At 52.7% G+C, this 23,603-nt stretch overlaps 1 protein-coding gene across 1 annotated transcript; it reads left to right on the top strand.

The window, feature by feature from the left end:
* Positions 1-348: 348 nt before the first annotated feature.
* Positions 349-1,500, top strand: NEUROD2 (neuronal differentiation 2). The gene has a single exon (XM_035027392.1). The coding sequence runs from the start codon at positions 349-351 to the stop codon at positions 1,498-1,500; it is 1,152 nt and encodes a 383-aa protein (XP_034883283.1).
* The last annotated feature ends 22,103 nt before the right edge of the window (positions 1,501-23,603 follow it).

Genomic DNA, 23,603 nt, shown 5'->3' with positions numbered 1-23,603 from the left:
CGCCGCCTCCCCTCGCGAAGATGTCGCTTTCCTAAAGCCCCGACGCGGTCCCTGCCCTGACCCCGAGAAGCCCCGAGCGCGGGCGGCGGCCCCTCATTCAGGCAAGGGGCGGAGCCGGGGCCCAGCGCCGCGGAGAGGGCCTGGGCCGAGATCCCGGGCGGGCCGCCGGGGCAGGGCTGGGCCGGCTCTGGGCGGGGCAGGCGGAGGAGGTGGGCAGCCAGGGCCCCCTGGGCAGGAACCCACACCGGACTCGGGGGTGGAGGCAGGTTGGGGGGGGCGACGTGACCCCAGCGCGCCCCTCACTCTGTGCTGTCTCCCCTTCCCGCCCGCGGGGCGCCCTCAGGCACCATGCTGACCCGCCTGTTCAGCGAGCCCGGTCTCCTCTCGGACGTGCCCAAGTTCGCCAGCTGGGGCGACGGCGACGAGGACGAGCCGAGGAGCGACAAGGGCGACGCGCCGCCGCCGCCGCCGCCGCCGCCTCCGGGGCCCGGGGCTCCGGGGCCCGCCCGGGCTGCCAAGCCAGTCCCTCTCCGTGCAGACGAGGTGCCGGAGGCCGCCCTGGCCGAGGTCAAGGAGGAAGGCGAGCTGGGGGGCGAGGAGGAGGAGGAAGAGGAGGAGGAGGAAGGGCTGGACGAGGCAGAGGGCGAGCGGCCCAAGAAGCGCGGGCCCAAGAAGCGCAAGATGACCAAGGCGCGCCTGGAGCGCTCCAAGCTGCGGCGGCAGAAGGCGAACGCGCGGGAGCGCAACCGCATGCACGACCTGAACGCGGCGCTGGACAACCTGCGGAAGGTGGTGCCCTGCTACTCCAAGACACAGAAGCTGTCCAAGATCGAGACGCTGCGCCTAGCCAAGAACTACATCTGGGCGCTCTCGGAGATCCTGCGCTCCGGCAAGCGGCCCGACCTGGTGTCCTACGTGCAGACGCTGTGCAAGGGTCTGTCGCAGCCCACCACCAACCTGGTGGCCGGCTGCCTGCAGCTCAACTCGCGCAACTTCCTCACGGAGCAGGGCGCCGACGGCACGGGCCGCTTCCACGGCTCGGGTGGCCCGTTCGCCATGCACCCCTACCCGTACCCGTGCTCGCGCCTGGCGGGCGCCCAGTGCCAGGCGGCGGGCGGCCTGGGGGGCGGTGCGGCGCACGCCCTGCGGACCCACGGCTACTGCGCCGCCTACGAGACACTGTATGCGGCGGCGGGCGGCGGCGGCGCGAGCCCGGACTACAACAGCTCCGAGTACGAGGGCCCGCTCAGCCCCCCGCTCTGTCTCAATGGCAACTTCTCGCTCAAGCAGGACTCGTCGCCCGACCACGAGAAGAGCTACCACTATTCTATGCACTACTCGGCGCTGCCCGGCTCGCGGCCCACCGGCCACGGGCTGGTCTTCGGCTCGTCGGCTGTGCGCGGGGGCGTCCACTCGGAGAATCTCTTGTCTTACGATATGCACCTTCACCATGACCGGGGCCCCATGTACGAGGAGCTCAATGCGTTTTTCCATAACTGAGACCTCGCGCCTGCCCCTTTCTTTTTCTTTTGCCTTTGCCCGCACCCCTGCTCCGGCCCCCTCCCCCCGCCCGAGCGCAAGGAGACCCCCACCTATCCTGGCGCCGGGCACGGGGAGCTGGCCGCCGGTACTGACCCTCTCCTGGGCAGTGCAGTCCTCTTACCTGTGGGTGGCCCATCCCAGGGGCCTCGCTTCCCCCAGGGGACTCGCCTTCTCTCTCCCCAAGGGGTTTCCTCCTCTTTCCCAGGGGTGGTTCTCCAGGGACCCCTCTTAGGGCACTCCCTGGAGACCACCCCCATTTCCCAATCCCTACACTTAGGTTTCCTCCTCCCCTTCCCCCCTGCAGGCCCAAAGGCCTTGGCAAGGGGGCAGCTGAGCTGTGGGATACTGTTTTCCCTCTATTGTTGTCGTTGTTGTTGTTGTTATTATTATTATTATTATTATTATTATTATTATTATTATTATTATTATAACAGACACCGAGCTGCCGAGGCAGAAAGGAGCCGGGCGCCCCCTCTTTCTTGAAGAGGGCAAAAGGGCGCCCGAGTCTGGACCTGGAACCCTCTCCCCAACCCCTAGTCTCAGCGTTTTGTGATTTTAATTTTGGCGGGAGGAAGTGTGGATTGAGAGGAAAGAGAGAGGCCAAGACAATTTGTAACTAGAATCCGTTTTTCCCTTTTCCTTTTTTTAAACAAACAAACAAACATACAAAAAAAAAAAAAAAAAAAAAGCTAAGAGGCGACGGAGGCCGAACGCAGAGTCCGGATCGGAGAGAAAACGCAGTAAGAACTTTTAGAAGCAATAAAAGGCAAAAAATACTACTACCAATAATAAAAAGACACAAATATCTATGCAAGGAGGTTCTGACAGAGCCTAGCGGCCCGGCCCGGCCCCGGGATGCCCCTCCCGGCCCGCGGGCCGCGCCGCCCAAGCGCGGATCTGTGCACTTTGGTGAAGTGGGGGCCGGCGCCGCCCCCTCCCCTCCCCAGGTTCTTACAATCAGTGACTCGGAGATTTGGGGCCCCAGTGCCACTGCCCTCCCCCGCCCCGTCCCCATTGTGCGTCATGCTGTTTTTTAAAAACCTGTTTCCAAATTTGTATGGAATGGCAAACTGTTGGGGGGGTCGGTTTGGGGAGGGAGGGTTTGCATGAGAGACACACACACGCACACCACACCGCACGCACACGCAGGCCCGGCGCGGGCGTCCGGGGACAGAGGGAGGAGAGCTCGCCGAACCCTCGCTCCCCGCAGGCAATCCTCATCCCGGGTTGAGGGTGGAGACCAAGACCTAGGGCCAGCCCCGCCCCTGCCCGAATGTGCCTCGGTGGGCGCCAGGCGCCCGGCGATTTCCGGTAGCCGGAGAGGTTTTTTTTTTTTTTTGTCTGAGGAGTCCTCTTGGCTCTGGCTAGCAGGTGGGCAGGGAGAGGGCTGAGGGCTCCTTCTGGAGGTTTCCCAGAGAAAGGAGCAAAAGGAGAACCTCTCCCCACCAGAGGCAGGAGATCAGGCATCCAAACACACGATGCAAAAATGCAAACCCACAGGCGACACACCCACACACTTACCCACACACTCACACGCAATTTTACCTTCCTCTTGTAGCGAAGATGAAACTCCCGTCGGACACCCGAAGTGCATTGCGTGTTTCTGTTCAGTTTAACGACGATTAATAAATATTTATGTAAATGAGATGCAAAGCCGGACCCGGTTTCTCACGGTGGCCTCATTTCATTTGGGATTGAGCTGGGGCTCTGGGGGATGGAGACACAGAGTCGAGTTACTGTACAGAGGCCAGGTACAGTGACCCTGGAGATTTCCGGGTGGGATTTCCACCCTACAACCTCGCTCACACCCATCCACCGGGCACCAAAACATTTACACTCACTGCCCCTCCCAGACCTTACACAGACTCACACACGCTCCTAGCACAAAGCATTGCACTAATCTCTTTACACTCCTTGGGTTCCCAAACATGCACATGCACCTCCTTTGAGAACAAAATATCTTTTCATCACTAAAAAATGACCCAGTTGGGAGCAGCCGGTCATTTTACAACCCTCTGCCCACTGTTGCAAAAAACAAGTGCATAGACATAAAGACAAAACCATTTGAGCCAGACAGGGATATTTTTAAATAAAAAAATCATAAGGTTATGAGGATGAAATACTAATGTAGGAAGTCTTTTTGGTTTTAAATTTGTGTTTCAGTGGACTCAGGGGAATCAGCCCTTTTTAGTCTCAGGAATGTTGAAATATGTAGTAGTGTTGATGAGGTTGCAGGTGTTCCCAGAGCTATAGGAGGGGTCCGGATCTAGGTGCCCACCTGGAAGAATGGAGCTTGAAGATGCCGAGAGTTTCCTCTGATAGGACAGCAGGAAACCCCTGGTCCACACCTGGACAGCCTCCTCCCTGGCTGGTGCAGCTCCAGGCAGAGGGAAGCCCTCAGTCTAGGGAGGTGGAAGAAGGGCACCGCAGAAAAGCTTGTTTCCCCATCTCACAAGACAGCCTCACAATTCTCTTTCTCTGAGCCTCAGGGGCATAGACATCTCTGAACTGACTTCCCTGAAAGGACCCTCTCTTAGACACCAGTGCCCAATGGACCCCTGGAATACCTGGAGGGGGGGGTCTAAATCCTGAAGACCACCATCCCTAAGCCTGAACATGGTTAGGAGTACCGAAACTGGGCTGTTTCTGAAGCTGCTTACTTAAATTTTTTTTTTAAGATTTTATTTATTTATTTGACAGAGAGAGACAGTGAGAGAGGGAACACAAGCAGGGGGAGTGGGAGAGGGAGAAGCAGGCTTCCCGCTGAACAGGGAGCCCCATGTGGGACTCGATCCCAGGACCCTGGGATCATGACCTGAGCCGAAGGCAGACGCTTAACGACTGAGCCACCCAGGCGCCCCACTTAAATTATTTTAAACACACACACAAACACTGTTTCTTGTTTTAGGACTGAAATGGGGGGGGGTGTACTGTTGGGGCTGGAGCTTGCAGTCAGGCATGCTAAGGCTTTTAAAGATTGAATCCAGGGCCCCAAAATGAGAGCACCCTGACAAAATCTGCAAAGAAGGTAGTTGAAGAAGGAAGCCTTAAATGTGAAAAAGGTAGATCAGATTATACTGTCTGACCTTCAGCTCGGCGTCTCCCTTAAGTGACCACTTCCAAACACTCTGTCTTACCAGCGGAGACGGTGCCCTCAGTGTTCTGGGTGGATGAGGCCGAAGGGGGGGGGGGGGGGGCTGGGAGCTGTCCACTCCCAGGTGCTGACTCTCATCCAGTCTCCTGTGTACCAGCCTCAGAGGGAGGTTGCTTGTGCCCGGCCCTAGGGAGTGCCACACAGAGAGAGGCCCTTTGCGACACCTCGCTAGAATTCTGGGTGGAATTCTTCCGTAGTTTTCAGAGAATTTCACTGGAATCTTCTCAAAATTTCATCCTAAAATTCTTATAGGATCATATGTCTAAAGTGAGATTAAGAACTGGGCCCTTCCACCTAGGATTCACCTGTCTCAGTGGTCTAAGGGAATTTAATAAACCTCTGAATCATCCCTATTCTTGGGAGAAAGGACTTGACACACCTTTCTCCCCCACTTCTCGCATGGTGTATGAAGCTAGGCGCAAATCCCAGACTCAAATCTGGAGTCTGGTCTGCTCATGGCATGGGACAGGCCTGGCAGGGACAACTAGAGAGAAAAGGAACTCGGCACCCATCCCGAGGCCTGAGTCTTATCCTGCCCTGGAAACAAGGTTAATTGGGCTTCTCTCCCACTCAGCCTGTTTCCCAGAACCCGCTCTGAAGTCCCGGGCTGGGTAGTATCCAGGTGGCTTGGGGCCGGAAGCAAAAGACCCCTCCACGTGGCTTCCCTGGCCAGACCACAGACTCCTACGCTTCATTCTTCCGGCTACTCCACACGGCACGATTCAGTTTTTGAAGCTGGATTCCAGATCCTTTGGAAAGATGGGAAAGATGTTGATGACTCTCGGGCCACGGCGTCTGCGGTCACCTTGGGCGGGCGGGGGTGGGGGGGTGCCAGGCCCCTTTTGGGGCGGGGATCTGGAGTGATGCTGCTTACTGTGAATTCCAGCGGCAGCAAGAGCTACCCTTTTCCCAATTCCTGACCCTTCCCCCACACTCCCTGCACTCTGGCTGTGCTCTATCCTCCCATCAACCCTCCTCCCCAACACTCAACTTCCCTGGTGAGATGGTGAGATGAGCAGGAGAAGAAGATGCGCGAGGACACGCGGCCCCAAACTCCCCCTCGCAGGTCGTTTCCTCTCGCTGGCTCTCCCGCTTGCACGCACACACACAGAGAAGCTCCAGGAACAGACGGAGGTGTGTGGTGGGGGTGGGGGTGGGGAGAAAGCTAAAAGGGGCCAGAGCAGTGGGAGGGAGGGGGCAAGGGGAGAAGTCGAAGAGAGGACACCCTTCTTGCCCTAGCTTGAGCGGCGGGATCTCCAAGCACGTACTAGCAGACTCAGCTCAACCCCTGGTCTGTGGAACCTGAAGGCTGCAGCCGGGATCAATTAGGAGGGCATCTTCCCCTTGATTTTCCCACCCCCATCCGAAGTCAAGCACTTGGAAATGACAGGGAAACAGAGATGTTTCTGAGTGCAGACCATATTTCCATCGGGGGAAAGGGAGGAAAAGCCTTGCTGCTTTTCTCCTCTCTGTTTAACCAGACATAATCTGGACCATGAACCCCCGATGCCCAGTGAACCCCCAGCTCTGATTTCGTCACCTAGTGGGACAGCCCAATAAACCAGAGTACAGTCCAGGGAAACTAAATCCCATGGGAGTCAGCAACAGTGAACCCCTGCCACTCCCTAGACTCCATCGGGTTGTGTTTGCTTCTCTCTCTTTCTGCTTTATGGGGAAGTCCATGGATGCAAGGATCTCCCACAGAGGTCAGAGATTTCATTTCCTCTTGGATGACCTTTGCTTTCTCCTCTTCCCGAGAATCTTAAACTTGAAGTTGCTTGCTCCTTGGAGAAATCTGTTGATTTGAGGGGACCTTGAGACTGAGGGATAATTCTAGATTCCACAGTTTAGTTCTTAAGGAATGTGGGAAGAAAGGGACACTGTGGGCCAGGCCTGACCAACCTTGGCCTCCTCCTCCACTCCCAGGCTCCTCATGTTACGGCAGGGGTCAAACCAGGACTCCACACTTGACCTGTTCCTATGGGCTCAAAGGAGAAAGTTGCTTTTTGTGAGATGTGGAAGGGGGCAGACCGATCTCAGCATCATGATAGGCTTCCCAGCTCACAGCCCAAGACATTGTCACTTTTCTTTCTTTAGGGCTGGGGCATGAAAACATGGGCCACAGACCAGAGAGGAGGTGAGGAGCTGGACTTCGAGAAACCTGGAAACCCCACTCCTCTCCCAAATCCTGAATCGGCCTCTTGCCTCTCTGTCCTGCATCTTTAAAAATTCTGGACAAAATTCTGGGTGAGGAGTGGGAAGAAAGGGCACAGACCTGGGAAGGGCTGATCTGCCCTCTGAAACTTTTTCCATCTTAAAGTGCTGGCATAGGAGAAGCCTGCCCGGGGAGCTCCAGCAGGAGAAGGCTGAGAGGAATGCTGGGCTCACAGGCAGGAAGGCAACCAGTTTCTCAGGGGGAGATGCCAGGGACTGGGGGGCCTTAGCCCCCCCACCCCGTGTGAGGAGAACCTGGGGTGCTCACAGAGGAAAGGACAAGGGAACCACTAGACACTGGCTGTGCCAAGAAAGCTGGGGTACTGCCTTGGGTGGAGATGCCCAGATGTGCACCAGGGTGTGGCTCTGGCACTGGAAACTCGGCCGCCTGTTCCAGCCAGGAGCGCAGCACTGACTCCCCAAGCCGACTGGGGCTGCAGGGTTCCATACACGGAGTGTGTGCCTGGTGTTCGGTTATTCAAACCTTTCTCCCCGCTTCTCTCCACCTCCGTATTCGTCTCATTCCTCTTTTTGGAATTAATTGAATTAGGAACGGGTCTTTCCGGGGCGCTTCTGCCTCCTGCCCGAGGCTGCGCTGGCCAGGAGGCCAAGGCTGCCAGGTTAGGTCCTGCCGGGACGAAGGAGCCCCCAAGCCCCTTTGGGGACCCGCGTGCCAGTTCCTACCCTCAGCCAAGTCTTCACCAAGGGCACAGCTGGGCGGGGTCTGGGCAGTCCGCCCGGCTTGGGACATCTGTTCTTGCCAGAGTCGCATTAAGGCAAGGGGTGGGGGTGGGGGGCTCAGAACCAACCTCTCAATCCCGAGCCGATGCCTGCTTTCTCGACCGCAGGCGGAGGCAGTGGGGGACGCCGGACTCGCATAGTTTTCTCTTTCCCCTCGGGAAAAGCTAGAGAATTGGTATGGGGCAAGTGGGGCTTTCTCTCTTGCCCCCGTCTCTCCCGCTCGACAATCAGATGCCACATCGGGCCTCGCTCCTGGAGGACAACAGGGTCCTCCTGTCCCGCGGGAGCTGCCGGGGAGCCTCCGGAGGCGCCGGCGCCCGGGATACTTCGGAGGCTTCGGGCCGGCGGGAAGCGGTACGGATCCCGCTTGCAGCGAACTCGCGCTCGGCTGGGCTCCGAGGCCGAGGCGGGGGCGCCGCGCAGGGGAAGGGTTAAACACAACTCAATTAAAACTTCGAAAACATTTGGATTTATACTGGGGGGAGGGCGGTGCTTTTTAAAAAAACCTGAGAAGGACCACAAAGCCCCTAAGCAAAACCAAACCAAAATCCTTAACTACTGATCATTTTGTAGAAAAAGAAACATCCCTCAGACACTTCTCCCGGGTGCCACCACGGAAAAGCTCCCGCTTGGCCAAGCCCAGCGCCTGGACACCCGTTCACCACCCCAGGGCCCTGGCGCTGAGCCCAGGTCGCCCCCTGCCCACCCTTTGCTCCCGTGTTGGTGTCAGCCTGTGCCATCCAGCCGGTGCCCGGTGCCCGGTGCCAGGCGCGGGGGGAAGGCGGGGAGGAGCCGAGGCTCCAGCTTAAATTCCATGGCATCTGTTCATTATTATACAGTGAGGATTTTTATATGGACAGCTAAATTAAAGACAGATTTTTGCCAGAATTGCAGATCCCATAAAAATGATGACACAGGATGGGGGCTTTTTCTTTTTAAAAAAAAGAAAGAAAGATTAAAAAAACACAACCCAACAAACCACAACCCAAATCCCTCTATGCCCCTCTCCTCTGATGTCAGTGAGTTACTTTGGCCCCTCTGCCTTCCCCCTTTTTCCACCAGCATGGGCTGCCCAGGGAGAACCAAACCCCAGTGGCTCTTCATGCCCAGCCTGCTCACAGATGCCCAGTGACCAACCAGCTCTCTCCCACAGCTGCTGGGGCGGGCAGAGGCAGAATGGCCAGGTCAGGTGTGGAGGGTCAGGATGGGAACTGGAGCTGGAAGGGAGTGCCAGAAAGGGGTAGGAGTCAGGGGTCTTGACCTTTCTGCATTCCTAATTCAAAGGGCAGGCCGCGTTTTTGGCTGGTTGCCAAGGCTGGGGCAGCTGGTGGGGACCAGGCGATGTGGGGCCCCCCATGCCAGTACATGGGACAGCACCCACTTTCCCCTCTCTAATGGAGAGGGTGATACAATAATTGGGCACTGGGCACAATTTGCCCAGGAACGGGAGTTCTGGAATTTCTACTTTCAGAGATTCTAGAATGCTGGAACCTGCACCAGGCTGGTGGTATTCTAGAACTTGCAGGGATTTGGGAATTCTGGGTCCTATATGAGGCAGCAGACCTCCCAGAGTTCTGTGATTCTGGTTGCAGCTACTCAAATTTGAAGTTCAGGGATGATATCTGGGGCCCTGGGGAAGACTGGGAAAGTGTGGGCATGCAAACGGGGGAGGACTGAAAAAGTGAGGGCCACTCTCAGGAGCTCAGATGGGTCCCCCCAAATTAGTGAGCATCTTAATTTTCTTTCATTAATTTTTTTTTCAGAGAAGAAAAATAAATATCTGTGGAGTTCTGTGTCCTCCAGACAATTGCTCTGTCTGTCTGTAACTCTGTCTGTGGGGCTGTCTGCTCATCTCCCTCAGATTCGGAGCTGACAGAATTCATATCAGAAGAGCGAACGCAGGGACATCTGTGTGCGGAATGACTGTGCCTACTCGAACCTGCCAATCGCTCCTGGCACGAGCTGGGTAACAAATGCCTGTTACCTCGGAATGCTGGCGGGTGGGGGGAGGGTGGGGGAGGGTGCCTGGCACCACCCCCAACTGCCAAGCCCTGCCAAGGCCCCCTCCTGCCCTCAGCGGGTCCCGCCCCCTTCCCCGAGTTGGGGGTCCACCGAATTGGATTGTTCCTTAATTAGCAGTGATTAGAAAATTTAGGTGTCTCTCAAACCCCGGCCAACCCGGGTATCCTTGGCCTCCCTAATCTCGATCCCCACTCCCCTCCTGCCCTCCCTCCTGTTTTCCGGATTAACTCTGGGTTTCCACAGAGGGCAGGCAGGCGGCCAGTTGGGGGTGGGGTGGCTCACGGAATGCAGGGAAAGGGGTCTCTGGAGGGAAGAATTCCGCCGAAGTTGCCAGGAGGAGTTTCTGTCGCGAAGTGTGAGGCTCTGTGTGGAGGGTTTGCATAGACGCGGTTGGCGGGATGATGGCTTGTGAGGTGGGGCAGAGAGCGAGAGGGACACAGAGACCGGGGATCTCGGACGGAGAGATAGGGCTGAGGAGATGCGGAAGATGGGAAGGAACGAGAGAAGAAGGCAAGAGGCGGAGGCAGCGCGGACCCGGTTCTCTCCGCACCAGGAGCCTCGGGGATTCGGCCCAGTCGGTTGCCGCGACCCGGCCGCCCCCCCCGCCCCCCTTGGCCCTGGCCTCCGGGCCGCGCTCCGCGATCCGTCAGCCGGTTCTGCTCTCGGAGGTGGGGGAGGGGAGGGCGCTACGCCACAGCCAGTGCCAGCTGGGGGTGGGGGTAGTTACTGCGAGGAGGGGCGGAGAGCACATCTAAAATTCCGAGACATCTGTTCACCCAGGGAGGAGACACTGGGCGCAAGAAGGCTGGGCGCCCCCACCCCGCCCGCTCTGCCCGCCGTTCCGGGGGCGGGACTCCCGCACTCCCCATGCCCCTAGCCCCAAACACCAACGCTGGCCTGCAGAAAGGGGTGCTAAGCAAGGGATCGGGCTGGGGGGGGAGTGGAATTCAGGAGCTGCTGTCTTACTGGTGGGTCCTCAGAAGGGGAGAATCAGGGCTCAGGGGAGGGCTGCAAGGGAGGGTGTGGAGGGATGTCTGTCAGAATAGATCTCCCCAGAGCACCCACAGACACCCCCCCATACATACATATATACATGCACATAGACTTGGCCATCATACATGTTCAGATATAAATCCTCCCTTTCCTGTGAACACATGCAACTGGCCCCCTTCGAACTTGATCATTTATTCATTCAAGCAGTCTTACTGGATGCTTGGTCTCTGCCAGGTTTGGGCTAGATATTGGGGAGATACCTTCCTACCCATCAGGAGCAGTGAGCACATTCAGATACCCAAGTGCACAAGCCCACACACGGCCCTCACACTCACACAGACTCTATTCTATATGGGAGGGGGACCTGGAAGGAGGGAGTTCCAGTAACAACACCATCCTCTCTGTCTGTAGGCAGTTTCCCCACGGGAAACCAGGACAGGGTCTAGGAGCCCCAACAGGGGGCTCTGGACCCACTGCCAGCCACTTGCCACCTTCTTACCTATTCCCTTTTGGCCGGAGACCCTGCCCCCAGACTTTGCCTGAACAAGCTCCAACCCCACTTCCCACCAAGCCTTGATGACCACCTCTCTCTTTCCCATGCCCTGGCTTGGCACCTGCCCCTCCGCCAGGGCTGCCCTAGCTGGGCCGACAGAGGCCAGGCCTCTCAGCTGGGAAATGTCCATGTGGTTGCTACTTAAAAACTGATTTATGAGGCCGTGGCGGCTGCGAAGGCTTGGCCTGCGGTCCTGGTAGTAATCAAGGGCATATGCCCATCTCGCCTGGCACTGCCCAGCTTGTGAGCCCAGCCCTGGCCTCTGCTCTCCTGCTGGGAAGAGAGAGGCATAAAAGGTACCAAGTTCCTTTCTCTTGAAGCTATCTCTCCTCCTCCACTCTCTTCCTCTTCCTTCTCCTTCTCTTCGTCCCTTTCCTCTCTCCCTCCTCCCTCCATTCCTCCTCCTTCCCTCCCTCCCTTTCTCTTCCTTCTCTCCCAAGTGGCACGGACCAGCCTGTGTGCCGGGCTGGCGCTCACAGCTGCAGCCCATCTGCTATGATTGAATGGTGACAGTGATGAGACAGGAGCTGGGGGGAATGGGAGGACATGGGGGCTGCCCTGCCACCCCTCACCCCTCCTTGTGCCTGTCCCCACATGCTTCCTTGACCTCCAGAATGAGACCATCTATTTTGCCTGTTCAGGGTGGGGAAATCCCACCCCTCTAAGTAGTAAGGGAATTTCTTTCCTCCTACCTAGATTTCTTAGAAGAAAAGAGCAGAAAGGTAGGTAAAAAAGAGCAAAGGGATTGGGATTGGGAGAGCAATCTGGAAGAAATGACCCATATGTTCACACCTGTACAGGCTTGAGTGGGGCGGGGACACTAACACTAAATAGGGTGGAGTGCTGAGCCTCCAGTCTGGACAGGGAGGCACTGATGTAGGTCCAGGATCCAGCTTTTTCAGGAATCCAGGAAAACATCCTTGATGGTCCTTGGTGTGAACCCTGTTCCTTAGACCCTGTCACTTTCCTTACCATGGGGGTCACCCTCTGTACCCCAGAAAATCTGCTGGCTCTCTTTGTCTTCAGGAGTAAATTTGAAGAGCTGGGAAATCACAGTTCTCTATGGTGCCCAAAGGAAGACCCACAGGTTTGACCCGAGTTTGTAGCAGGAAGGTCTAGTTAAATGTGAAGAAAATTTCCCTGCTGATTCCAGTGCAAGACCAAGATCTAACAACAATAACAATGGAAACTAACATATATGTGGAGTTTATCATATATCCATAACTAACTTAAATTAAGCATTATACACAAGCTAATAATTATCTCAACCACCTTATGAGGTTGGGACTGTCATCATACCTATACTACAGAAAAGGACACTGGGGCACATATGTTCAACTTGTCCTAGGCCTGGCTTCTCTCTTGGTAGGAATAAAAGAATAATTAGGAGGTCCAAAATTTCTAAGAAACATTATCCTTTCTTTTTCACTCACTCCTTTCCTTCTGCCTCTCTTCTCCCTCTGCCTGCTCCTTACCTTCAATCAACCCAATACCCTCTCTCCTGTGAAAATCCATACATGTGGGTCTCTCTTCCTGCCACTGCTCACATGCAAATAGGTGGAAACACCCCCAAGAAGGCACTCACTGTCCCCATCCCGCACATGAGGAAACCCACACACAGACTTGACTGCATTTGATCCCACCTTCTGTGTTAGGGCAGTTGCTCCTCACATCTGTAGTCCTGGCCCATGGAGCCTCTCTGCCCGAAGCCCAGGGTGGAGAATGCATTGTGAACAGCTGCAGGACCAGCCTGGACTTCCAGTCTAATCTGGGCCCCTGGGGAGCAATTTGCCCCACCTGGCATATTTCCTCTGTCCTTTCCCTGGACACTGGAGTCTGTCTGGGTGACTCATGCCCTCTCTCATTTCTGCTGTCTGCACCTCCAACCTCCCCCTTTCCTCTTCCTCCAATCTCTTTCCTCTTCCCTTTCTTCTTTCATCCATATTCACACATCCTTTCTCCCCCCCTTTCCCCTTTTTTCCTTCCTCATCTTTTCCTTCATCCCCTCTTGCCTAGTTATTATATAATAAGCCCTTTGGTCTTTGAAAATCCTCCTCCCCCACCAGGAAAGTGGGCATTCCTTATATTCCATAAATTCCACAATGAAGGGGCTGCTGGTGGGAGAGCATCCCTACTAGGCAATCCCACCAGAGAGAAGATTTTATCTCAAGAGAGGGAGATAAGAACCCATAATCCAATCTTGTGGATAAACATTAAGCAGTCATTAAATCCCTACAATCCTCAGAACAAATCCAGATCAACATTTCTGTCCACTTGCCCAACACAAATTGGGGTAAGAAATCAGGTGGGAAGCTTTTTGTAGGGTTATGATAGAACTTTCTTGGTGTCTGTCTCCTTCCCCTACTATTTCAAGGTCTTCCAAGGCAAGGAGGCACCTGGAAAGGGACACCTGGAGGCCACAGAAACCACACATCCAGGGTCCCTCACCTGTCACGGTACCCTTACCAAACTCTTCCCACAATTGGCCCTGAAAGGCAAAGATGGCTAAATCCTTGAGCCTGAGTCTGCACTTAAGCAGGGATGGGGTCTGAGGTCACCTTCCATCCTCACCCGCCTCTCCCAGGCCCCGTGTTTGGACACTCCTTGGTTCCCCTGGTATCCTTTCAACTCTTTCTCTCTCTCTCTCTCTCTCTCTCTCTCTCTCTCTCTCTCTCTCTCCCCTTTATCTATGAGTTTCTCCCTCTTGTCTCTTCTCCCTCCTCCATTCCTTCTGTCTTCTACCACCCATCCCAGGTCTCCTCTCATCTCTTCCCTGTCTTGTCCGTCCATCTGGAGAAATGTCTGGTTTCAGCACCACGGACAGAGACACAGGGTGCGTTTCTCTAAACCCCGAACTTCAGGCAGAGATGTCTAAACCCCGAACTTCAGGCAGAGATCTTTGCAAGAGGTGAGTGCCCACGAGTTTCTTGTGGAATGCCCACGAGTGCGTGTGAATGTGCATGTGTGAGTGTGCCCAAGGCTGTGTGAACGCCTGTGCCTCTCTGGGGCACAGGCCTGTGGGCGTCTCTGGGTGCATCTGTGTGTTTGTATCTGTCTGTGCCATGTCCCCGCCTGCTCCCCAAGTCCCTGGCTGAGAAGGGGGACGGGATGGGGACGCTCCGTTCTGGAGGTGGGGGAGGCAGCGGGTGGCTTAGTATCCCAGCCGGGCCTGGGGGCGTCATCCTTGCCCGGACATGAGCCAGGCACCATGTGGCCTGTGTGCCAGCCGGCACAGGCTGAGGGCATTCTGCCCAGCATGAGGGGAGGTGGGGAAGAGGCAGGGAGCTAGGGACAGGCAAGAAGAGGTGGGGAGCTGAGCTCCAAACTCAACTCTGGGGCCAGGCCCTTTCTATACTGCGTGAACTCCAACCGCAGGCCCATGCATGAAAAAACGTACAAGTTATTTGCCTTTGCGAGGGCCCAGATGACCCCCCCACACACATATCCAGAGGGAAATGTGCAAGAGGCAGGCCTGTTCTGGTTTACACATGTGTGCACACCAATTCCTGCACAAATGTGTTAAGCCATTCTCAGAGGATGGGAGATATAAGAATCACCTCTCTGGGTCACAGAGCAGGACCCCTCATTACATGGTTGGGCACTCACCTCTTCTGATACCAGGCAACGCCTCTAAGGATGTGGTAGCTCCTATAACAACTGTTCCCTCCCCAACAAATGGGCAGATTTGCCCAGCACAGTGCATGCCTGGGGGTTGTCATTGGGGTGCTTGCCCACTGCACCCAGGGAAGGAAGTCTGAGAGAATAATGTTGCCTCTGTGCTTCATCTGGGCAAGAATGAGCGAGGGGGAGAGGAAAGGCATCCAAATAGCTCTTCCCTTTCATCATCCATGCAGTTCTCATGCCCCCAGAGAGTCTGGTGTACTGGAGACAATCCTAGATTTCTCATCCCATTCTCAATACTAACTGGCTATACAACTCTGGGCAGGTTATTTCTCAGTGAGATTTAAATATGATTCATGTAGGGGCGCCTGGCTGACTTGGTCAGAGGAGAGGAGTGTGCAACTCTTGGTTTCGAGGTTGTGAGTTCGAGCCCCACATGGGGTGTACAGATTACTTAAATAAATAAAAAACTTTAAAAAAGTTAAATATAATTCAATTTAAGGGCTTAGTTCGAGAGAGTTGTCATTAAATGGTCACTATTATTATTGTTATATTAATACTATGGAAAGAGTGGTTAGTGGGATTGGATGGAAATAACGTAGCCAACGCTTACAGCATGGTGTCCGACCCATAGTGGGTTCTCAATGAGTACGAGTACAGTACAGTACGAACTTAGTGGTAGAATTTCAGGAATTTAGGCAGTTAAAGGGAGCTGAGAATGACAGAATGTGCTCTCCAAAGAGAGAAGCATGCGCTCCCAAGTGCAATAGGAGGAATGGAAGTTAGACATACAAAAGTTAGACAAGGTGGGGAGCAATAGAATGAGGTGGTGAGATGGACCCCCTTGGGGTGAAGCATCCAGACCTCCATCCTTCAGGGCCAGGGAAGCCCCTAGAGGGTCTCCATTCCAAATCTGATCTCTTTTTTTTAAATAAAGATTTTAGGGCATCTGGCTGGCTTGTGCTCTCTCTCTCTCACTCCCTCTGTCAAATAAATAAATAAAAATCTAAAAAAAAATAGATTTTATTCATTCATTTGACAGAGAGAGAGAGGGTAAGCAGGGGGAGCAGAGGGAAAGGGAGAAGCAGTATCCCTACTGAAGAGGGAGCCTGATGCAGGGCTCCATCTCAGGACCCTGGGATCATGACCTGAACAGAAGGTAGACACTTAACAGGCTGAGCCATCCAGGCGCCCCCCAAATCTGAACTCTTTATCCACACGTCTTCCCACCTATTTCTTCTCTGAGCTTCCTCATTTCAGTAAAGGGCAGCATCCAGTTGGTTGCTCAAGCCGAAAACCTGGACTCATCCTTGAGTTCCCCCTTCCTCTCATTCTCCATATAGACTCTCAGCAAGAGCCACTGATCCTTGCTCCAATAGGCATATGAGTCCAGGCTCTTCTCTCCTACCTTACTGCTTCCCTCTAAGCCAGGTCACATCACCTCTCCTCTGGGTGTCTGCTCTGGCTTCCCACCTTGCCCCACTCTGAACCGTTCTCCTGTAGCAGCTAGGGTAATCTTTTAAAAATATAAGCCGGAGGCGCCTGGGTGGCTCAGTCGTTAAGCGTCTGCCTTCGGCTCAGGTCATGATCCCAGGGTCCTGGGATTGAGTCCCACATCGGGCTCCCTGCTCGGCAGGAAGCCCGCTTCTTCCTCTCCCACTCCCCCTGCTTGTGTTCCTGCTCTCACTATCTCTCTGTCAAATAAATAAATAAAATCTTTAAAAAAAAAAAAAAAGAAAAGAAAAATATAAGCCGGGCCTTTCGCTCTGGCTTAAAATTCTCCAGCAGCTTCCTCAGCTCCTAGAATGAAATCCAAACTCCTTATCAGCTGGATCTGGTCCCTCCCTCCCTCCCCACAGTCCTCCACCCCTGCCTCTCCCTCTCCCAGCCCCAGCCCCTGCCTCTCCCTCTCCATGCCCCAGCCCCTGACTTTCCCTCTCCATACCCCAGCCTCGGTGGCCTTTCTTTCCACTCTGAACACAGTAAGATCACCTTCTCACCCTAGGGAACTGGACGGCTTTCTTGGCCCAACCAATCTTCTCACCTCTCTCCCACTCTTCATGGCTGGCTCCTTTTCATGTTTTGAGTCTCAGTTGGTCCACCCCCATGTCCACCCGAGAAACCTTTGCTGATGCCTTTTCTACTATTTCCTTTGCAGTACTTAACTGTTGCCTTGCTTTTTTTTTTTTTTTTTTTTTGGTCTGCCCACCCTGCTAGTCTGTAAGCTCTCTGAGGAAAGGGACCGTAGTGTTTGTTCTGTCCCCCTGGTAAACTCTGAGCCCAGCATGGAGTAGGTACTGAGTCAGTGTGTTGGAATGGCAGAATTGATGAATGCTTTGACATCTTGCAGGGTGGGGGTGGGGTGAGCAGGTCCTGCAGCCTGGGCTCCAACCTGCCCCATTAGGGGTCTGTCTCATCTCTCTTCCTCCCAGGAAGCCTGTCTGCTGGCAGCCTCCTAATTATATTTTACTTCACTATAAATCTTTTGGTTAAATATAATTGAAAAATACACCTTTCGAATCATCGCATTAACCTAGCATCCACTCTGAGGCGGTAATTAAAAGCTTCCTAGAATCTCTCACCGGCTTGGGGAGAACTGACTCAGAGATCATCCTCTGCCAACCCCAAATGTGTAGGCACCAGCCTCCCAGCCTCTAAAGAGGGTGGAGGCACAGACTGCCCACCCTTCAGGCTCAGGGGGGTGAGCATGTTCCCCTTCTTCTCTCTCCATTATAGGATCCAGACAGCTGGGAGCAATGCCCAGACTCCGACCAGCACTCCCTCTGGGGCCTAAGGTCTGCAATACTCCCCCTCTTCATTCTCTCCTGCACTCCTGGCTCAGAGCTGTCTCACGTCCACGGAAGGTCGGGAAGGAAAGGGAAAGAGAAGGAACGAATGCTCTCCCAGCACCTTAAATGAGTCGGATCTGCCCCAATCAGTCTTTGTAGATCCCAGAAGGCAAGCTGCAGCACCAAGGCTGGGAGAGGTTCTGCAATGTGGTAGGGCTCAGGGTCTGCAGATCTAACCAATCATACCGCCTCCTTTCAGAATCCCAGCGCTAACCTTGGTGACTGGTACCCTCAGGCCAGCCCCTCTCCCTTTCCTGGCCTCTAGTTCCTTAGCTCTTTCGGTTTCCTAAGCACAAAATTCTGGAGTCATCTTTGACAATGCTTTTACACCTCATACCTGATTCAGAAGCAAATCTGTCTGTTGTGCCTTCAAAATCAATCCAGAATCTGAGCACTTCTCATCACCCCACTGCTACCACCCTGGTCCAAGCTGCCGTCCCCTCTCTCCTGGATGACCACAGTTTCTGCCCTTGGTCCCTTCAGTCTATTTGTGGTGCAGCAGGCTGGATGATTTTTTTTTTCTTTTAATAACAGCTTTGCTAAGTTATAATTCACTCATTTAAAGTGTACAATTCGGGGCACCTGGGTGGTTCAGTCGGTTAAGCGTCTGACTCTTGATTTTGACTCAGGTTGTGGTCTCTGCATTGGGCCCAGTGCCCAGCGGGGAGTCTGCTTGAGATTCTCTCTCCCTCTCCCTCTGCCCCTCTGCACCCCTCCCGCACTCACTCTCTCTCTCAAATAAATAAATTCTTTTTTTTTAAGGTTTTATTTATTTATTTGAGAGTAAACAGCAAGCGCACAAGCAGGGGGAGTGGCAGGCAGAGGGAGAGGGAGAACAAGGTTCCCCATGGAGCAGGGAGCCCGATGCAGGGCTCCATCCCAGGACCCTGGGATCATGACCTGAGCCAAAGGCAGAGGCTTAACCAACTGAGCCACCCAGGCACCCCAAATAAATTCTTTTTTAGAAAAAAGTGTACAATTCAATGGTTTCTAAATATATTCATGGGGTTGTGTGACCATCACCACAATTTTGAACATTTCATCCCCCTTTTAGCAGTCACTCCCCGTTCCTTTCAACCCCCACAGCCCTAGGCAACCAAAATAAAACACCACCTTCTCTAAGAAGCTTTCCCTGACTACCCCATCAAAAACTGCACCTCCTTTCCCTCTTCTTCTTTGCTTTATTTTTCTCTTTAATACATATCACCATCTAGACTCTGAAAAACAAACAGGGTTCTAGAGGGGAGGGGGGTGGGAGGATGGGTTAGCCTGGTGGTGGGTATTGAGGAGGGCACATTCTGCATGGAGCACTGGGTGTTGTGCACAAACAATGAATCATGGAACACTTCATCTAAAACTAATGATGTAATGTATGGGGATTAACATAAGAATAAAAAATTTAAAAAAATACATATCACCATCTAACATGCTATGTATGTTATACATTTATTATGTTCCTCCTCTAGTTTTCCCACCTCATATTCACACACAAGCTCTCTGTGGGCAGGGCCTTTTTTTTTTTAAATAGTAGCACTCCCAGCACGTAGGACAGGACCAGATACATAATAGGTACTCAATAAACACATGCAGTATGAATGAACTCAATAATAAAGATATTGAGATTAAGGATCTCAAAAGTTGCATTCCTGGGGACCAGCTCTTGGGTGCCTGAATTTCTCTCTCTCTTTTTTTCTCTTTTGGTCTTCTTTTCTTTCCCGCCCCAGACACAATATTCCACTCACCTCCTGGGCAATCCATAACACCAACTCTCTTGGTGTTATCCAAGGGACTCTTTCCTCCTCCTTCTCTCCTTCTGCCCTGACCAGCCTGACTCTTCCCTGCTCTTCATTTTCTTTTTTTTTTTTCCCCCCTGCTCTTCATTTTCAGACTTAACCCTGGAGAACATCAAATGGATGGCCTCTGGCAGGCTATTGCAAGAATAATCAGTCTCACTGCCTAAGTCCTCCAAGAATGATAGCATTCACTTACTGTGCTTACGACCTGGGTCAGGCCCTAAGTTGAGTGCTTTAGAGCGCAGTCAGATAGAACTCCCTGCAATGATAGAAATGTCCTATTTCTGTTCTGTTCAATATGGTAGTCACTAGCCAATATGAGGTTATTAACTGTTTGAAATATGGCTGTGGCTGAGGAAATGAATTTTAAATTCTATTTAATTTTAATTAATTTAAATTTAAACAGCTACACGTGGCTAGTAGCTTTCAGTTGGGCAATGCAGGTTGGCACACGTTATTTTATTTAATCTTTACGATTATCTTGGGGAGTAGATAATATTATCCCCATTTTACAGATGAAGAAGAGTGGTTAATTGGGATGAGAATCCATGTTTGTTGGGGTGCCTGGGTGGTTCAGTCGTTAGGCATCTGCCTTCGGCTCAGGTCATGATCCCAGGGTCCTGGGGTCGAGCCCCGCATCAGGATCTCTGCATCAGGATCTCTGCTCGGCAGGAGGCCTGCTTCTCCCTCTCCCACTCCCCCTGCTTGTGTTCCCTCTCTCACTGCCAAATAAATAAATAAAATATTAAAAAAAAAAAAAGAATCCATGTTTGTTGGTTTTTAGAACCTTCCAAGGAGCTGTTTCAGGGCTTGGGATAGGAGTTATGTAAGTGAGGAGGGCATGGAAAGATAATCATTCATTTTTTCACTCAGTGAGACTTCGTTGAATTGCATCTGCTAAAGGCTGGAGACATACACACAAAACTTTTATTGCACACATTCTGGGACACATTTTTATTCCCATTTGACAAATGAGAACATTGAGACTCAGCTAGATTCAGCAACTACCGGATCTCCCTGCTCCCTGCTTCTTCTCTCACCTCTCCCCTACTTCCCTCCCCCAGCCCCCGTCTATTCTCTCTATAGGAGCAACAGTGATCCTTTGAAACATTTGTCTGATCATGTTTTCCCTCACTGGAAATTTGGCCAGGTTCCCCATTTTATTTCCAGAGAAAACCAAAACCTATATAAAGGTCTACGGGGCCCCATGGAGTCTGTGCCTTTCCCCATTCCCGCTCAGGCCTCACCTGCTTCTGCTCTCCCTGGATCCCTCCAGTCCATTGACCCCCCCTTGGGCCCTTCAGACTCTGGCTTGCCTGTTTGCTGGCTGCTCTCTGATACCTACCCTGTCAATTTCTTCACCCCTGCAGGTCTTAGTTCAAATTCTCCTCTTCCAAATGAGGTCTAACCTGACCCTCTACTTAAAATGGCAACCTCCACACCCCCCCAATCTAGATCACCTTTTCATGAACTTTCCCCCCATAATATTTACTACCTTCTAACATAAATATAATTTACTGATGTATTATGTCCATCTCCCAGCTAGGATATAAGGTCCTTGAAGGCAAGGATCTTTGAAATATTGCAGAGCCTCAAACAGTGCCTGGCACAGGGTAGGCTATCAATGAACATGTGGCGAATAAATGAACAAGGCTGCCCTGGGAGCTTTGCTTTTGCAGCAGGTGGGCTCAGATTCTAACTTGAGCCCTTTTGCTTCTAAAGCCCGAATTCTTTCCCTCAAAGTCATTTTTTCTTAAGTATTCTCTCCAGTCTCCTCCCCAAGTTCTCTCCCTTAAGGGCGGCCCTGGGCTCACGTTATTTCTCGCCCAGGCAGGGATATGAATTCTTTTATATACTCTTGGCTATGATACCCAGCAATTGAAGTAATTTTACCCAAACTCAGAGATTTCCCGTTTTTCAGGCTGTGGCCCCAGCGGGTACTCCCCCACCCCCACCCTAGAGACTGCTAGTCCTTCCCCTCTCTGCTGAGGGGGATATTTCCTTCCTTCAGTGGGATAACTTGGGAACATAGCCCCCCACCCCACCTCTGGGTATGCAGTGACCTAAAGCTAAGGAGGCACAATATTCCCCCACCCCTTGACTCCTTACCCCATGAGGAAGGTGACCAGATATATCCTCATAGTGGGGTGCATGGGCAGGGGCTCATCCTTGGAACTGACTACTGGGATTGTCTGTGGGTTCATTAGGAGGGATGGGAGTTAGATAACAGGAAGGACTTCCCAAAAGTTAGAAAATGAGGCAAAGGTATGAAGCCTCTTCTCCACTTAAGGGCTAAGATAACTGAATGCATTCATTTTCCTCTAACCATGACCTGGACATCTTCCTGAGTGGTCAGTAACAGGTAAAAATGACTGATGACTCTCCCCTCAGAGTTCCAGAGCTCATCCCTCTCCAACTTCTCTTCTCCTCCGCTCTTCCTCATCCCCTTTCCACCTCCCTTACCTCAAAGCCACTCGCTGGGGTCCAAACGCAGAGACAGCTCCATAGGTCCCTCAGGGAATATTAAGCCACATCAAGAGGGAAGAACTGGTGTCTGATGTGTAGCCCAACCACCTTCTGGAAGTGAGGTGCGAGGAAGGCCAGGGCTGTGGGCCAGTACCAACTCTGCCAGACCACAACTGTGTGTCAACCTCTCTGATTCTTCGCTTTCTCATCTGTAAAATGGGGCTAAAGGTGTCTGCCCTTCAGCATTGTATGAGTTGGAGGTGCCTGTGGGAAGCTCCAGGCACAGGGTGGACACTGAAGAATTGGTATTGTTATGATTATTACTACTTAGGCTCCAGAAGGCCCTCTCTTCCATCCCCATGGATGAGGGAGGGCTTTTCCCCCCAGCATTCTCCATTGCTCTGGTCCAGAGGAAAGTTCCAGATGGAGCCTCCAATCACACTCTGCTCCAATTGAAACTTTTCTTTTCCTGAAACTCAGTCCAACCCATCACTCCCTGCCAAAATCTCTCCCCAGTTCCCCACTGCCTACCAGGACACAGCAACCAGAGTGATTTAAGAGTTTGGGTTTTGGGGTCAGACCTGGGTTGGATGGTCACTTCTCTCACTTTCTAGCCATGTCTCTGAGGCTCTGCAGTTACTTAGTATCCCTGGGCCTCAGTTTACTCATCTGAAAAACACGGTAACAGTGCTTGCTTTGTGTGGTTACTATAATGAAGAAACAAAGCAATTGATATAAAGCATTTGGCACATGGAAGATGCTAGCTCTATTATTATAACAACATGAAAAACTCATAACTCCTGAGCATGACATGCAAGGTTAGCTGTAGAAGTTAGAATCCCCATTTTTCAGAGCAGGATTGTCAGAATGAAGCACCTGGCCTGCCCATCCAACCTGTTTCCTGCCATCCTCCACATGAACCCCATGTTTTGGTTGGCACAGTGCGTCACTCACCATCCCCATGCTGAGACTTCTTTCGGTGCCTTGGCACATGCTGTTCTCACTGCCTAGAACATTCTTTCTCTCCTTGCCCACCTGGTAGACTCCTATTCATCTGTTAAGACCTAAGTCAAGCCTCTGTGAAGCCTTTCCAGTCCCAGGGTCTGGGATCACATCCTGGTCCTCCACAACCCCAGACCTTTACCTCCGCTTAGCACTGGGTAGAGAGCCACAGGCCTTAGGAACAGGCTGCCTGAGTTGGAATTCTAGCTCTGCCACTTCCTAACACTTCACTCATTACTTCACTTATCTGTGCCTCAGTTTCCTGACCTGGAAAGTGAGGTGATGATACTGATAAATGTCTAATGAGTTACTATGTAAAAAGACTTGGTTCCCACTCTCAGCACAGAATAAGTGCCCAGTAATTGGAAGCTGTCATAATTACTATTATATTATTATAATTATGATTCTAGCCTCTTTTGCTTTCCAGGACAGACCTCAGTCTACAGGTTGGTCTTCCAGATCAGGCTGTGAGATTGGAGGGGAGGGGCTGGAGCTGATTCATGAAGCTCGTGCAGAGTGGATACTTGGCTTTCTCATTTGTCCTTCAGGATAATACTCTGCACTGGGGACCAAGGTTCCTCCCATTTTACAGATGAGGAAATCGAGGCCCAGAGGAAATGCCTAAAGGCCCTAGTAAGCAAGCAAGTAGCAGA

This window comes from Mirounga leonina, unplaced genomic scaffold (assembly GCF_011800145.1).
Source record: "Mirounga leonina isolate KUSES-001 unplaced genomic scaffold, KU_Mleo_1.0 Mir_200, whole genome shotgun sequence".
Taxonomy (NCBI): domain Eukaryota; kingdom Metazoa; phylum Chordata; class Mammalia; order Carnivora; family Phocidae; genus Mirounga; species Mirounga leonina.
The sequence above is the reverse complement of the archived record's forward strand: the minus strand, read 5'-3'. Positions and strand labels throughout refer to the sequence as shown.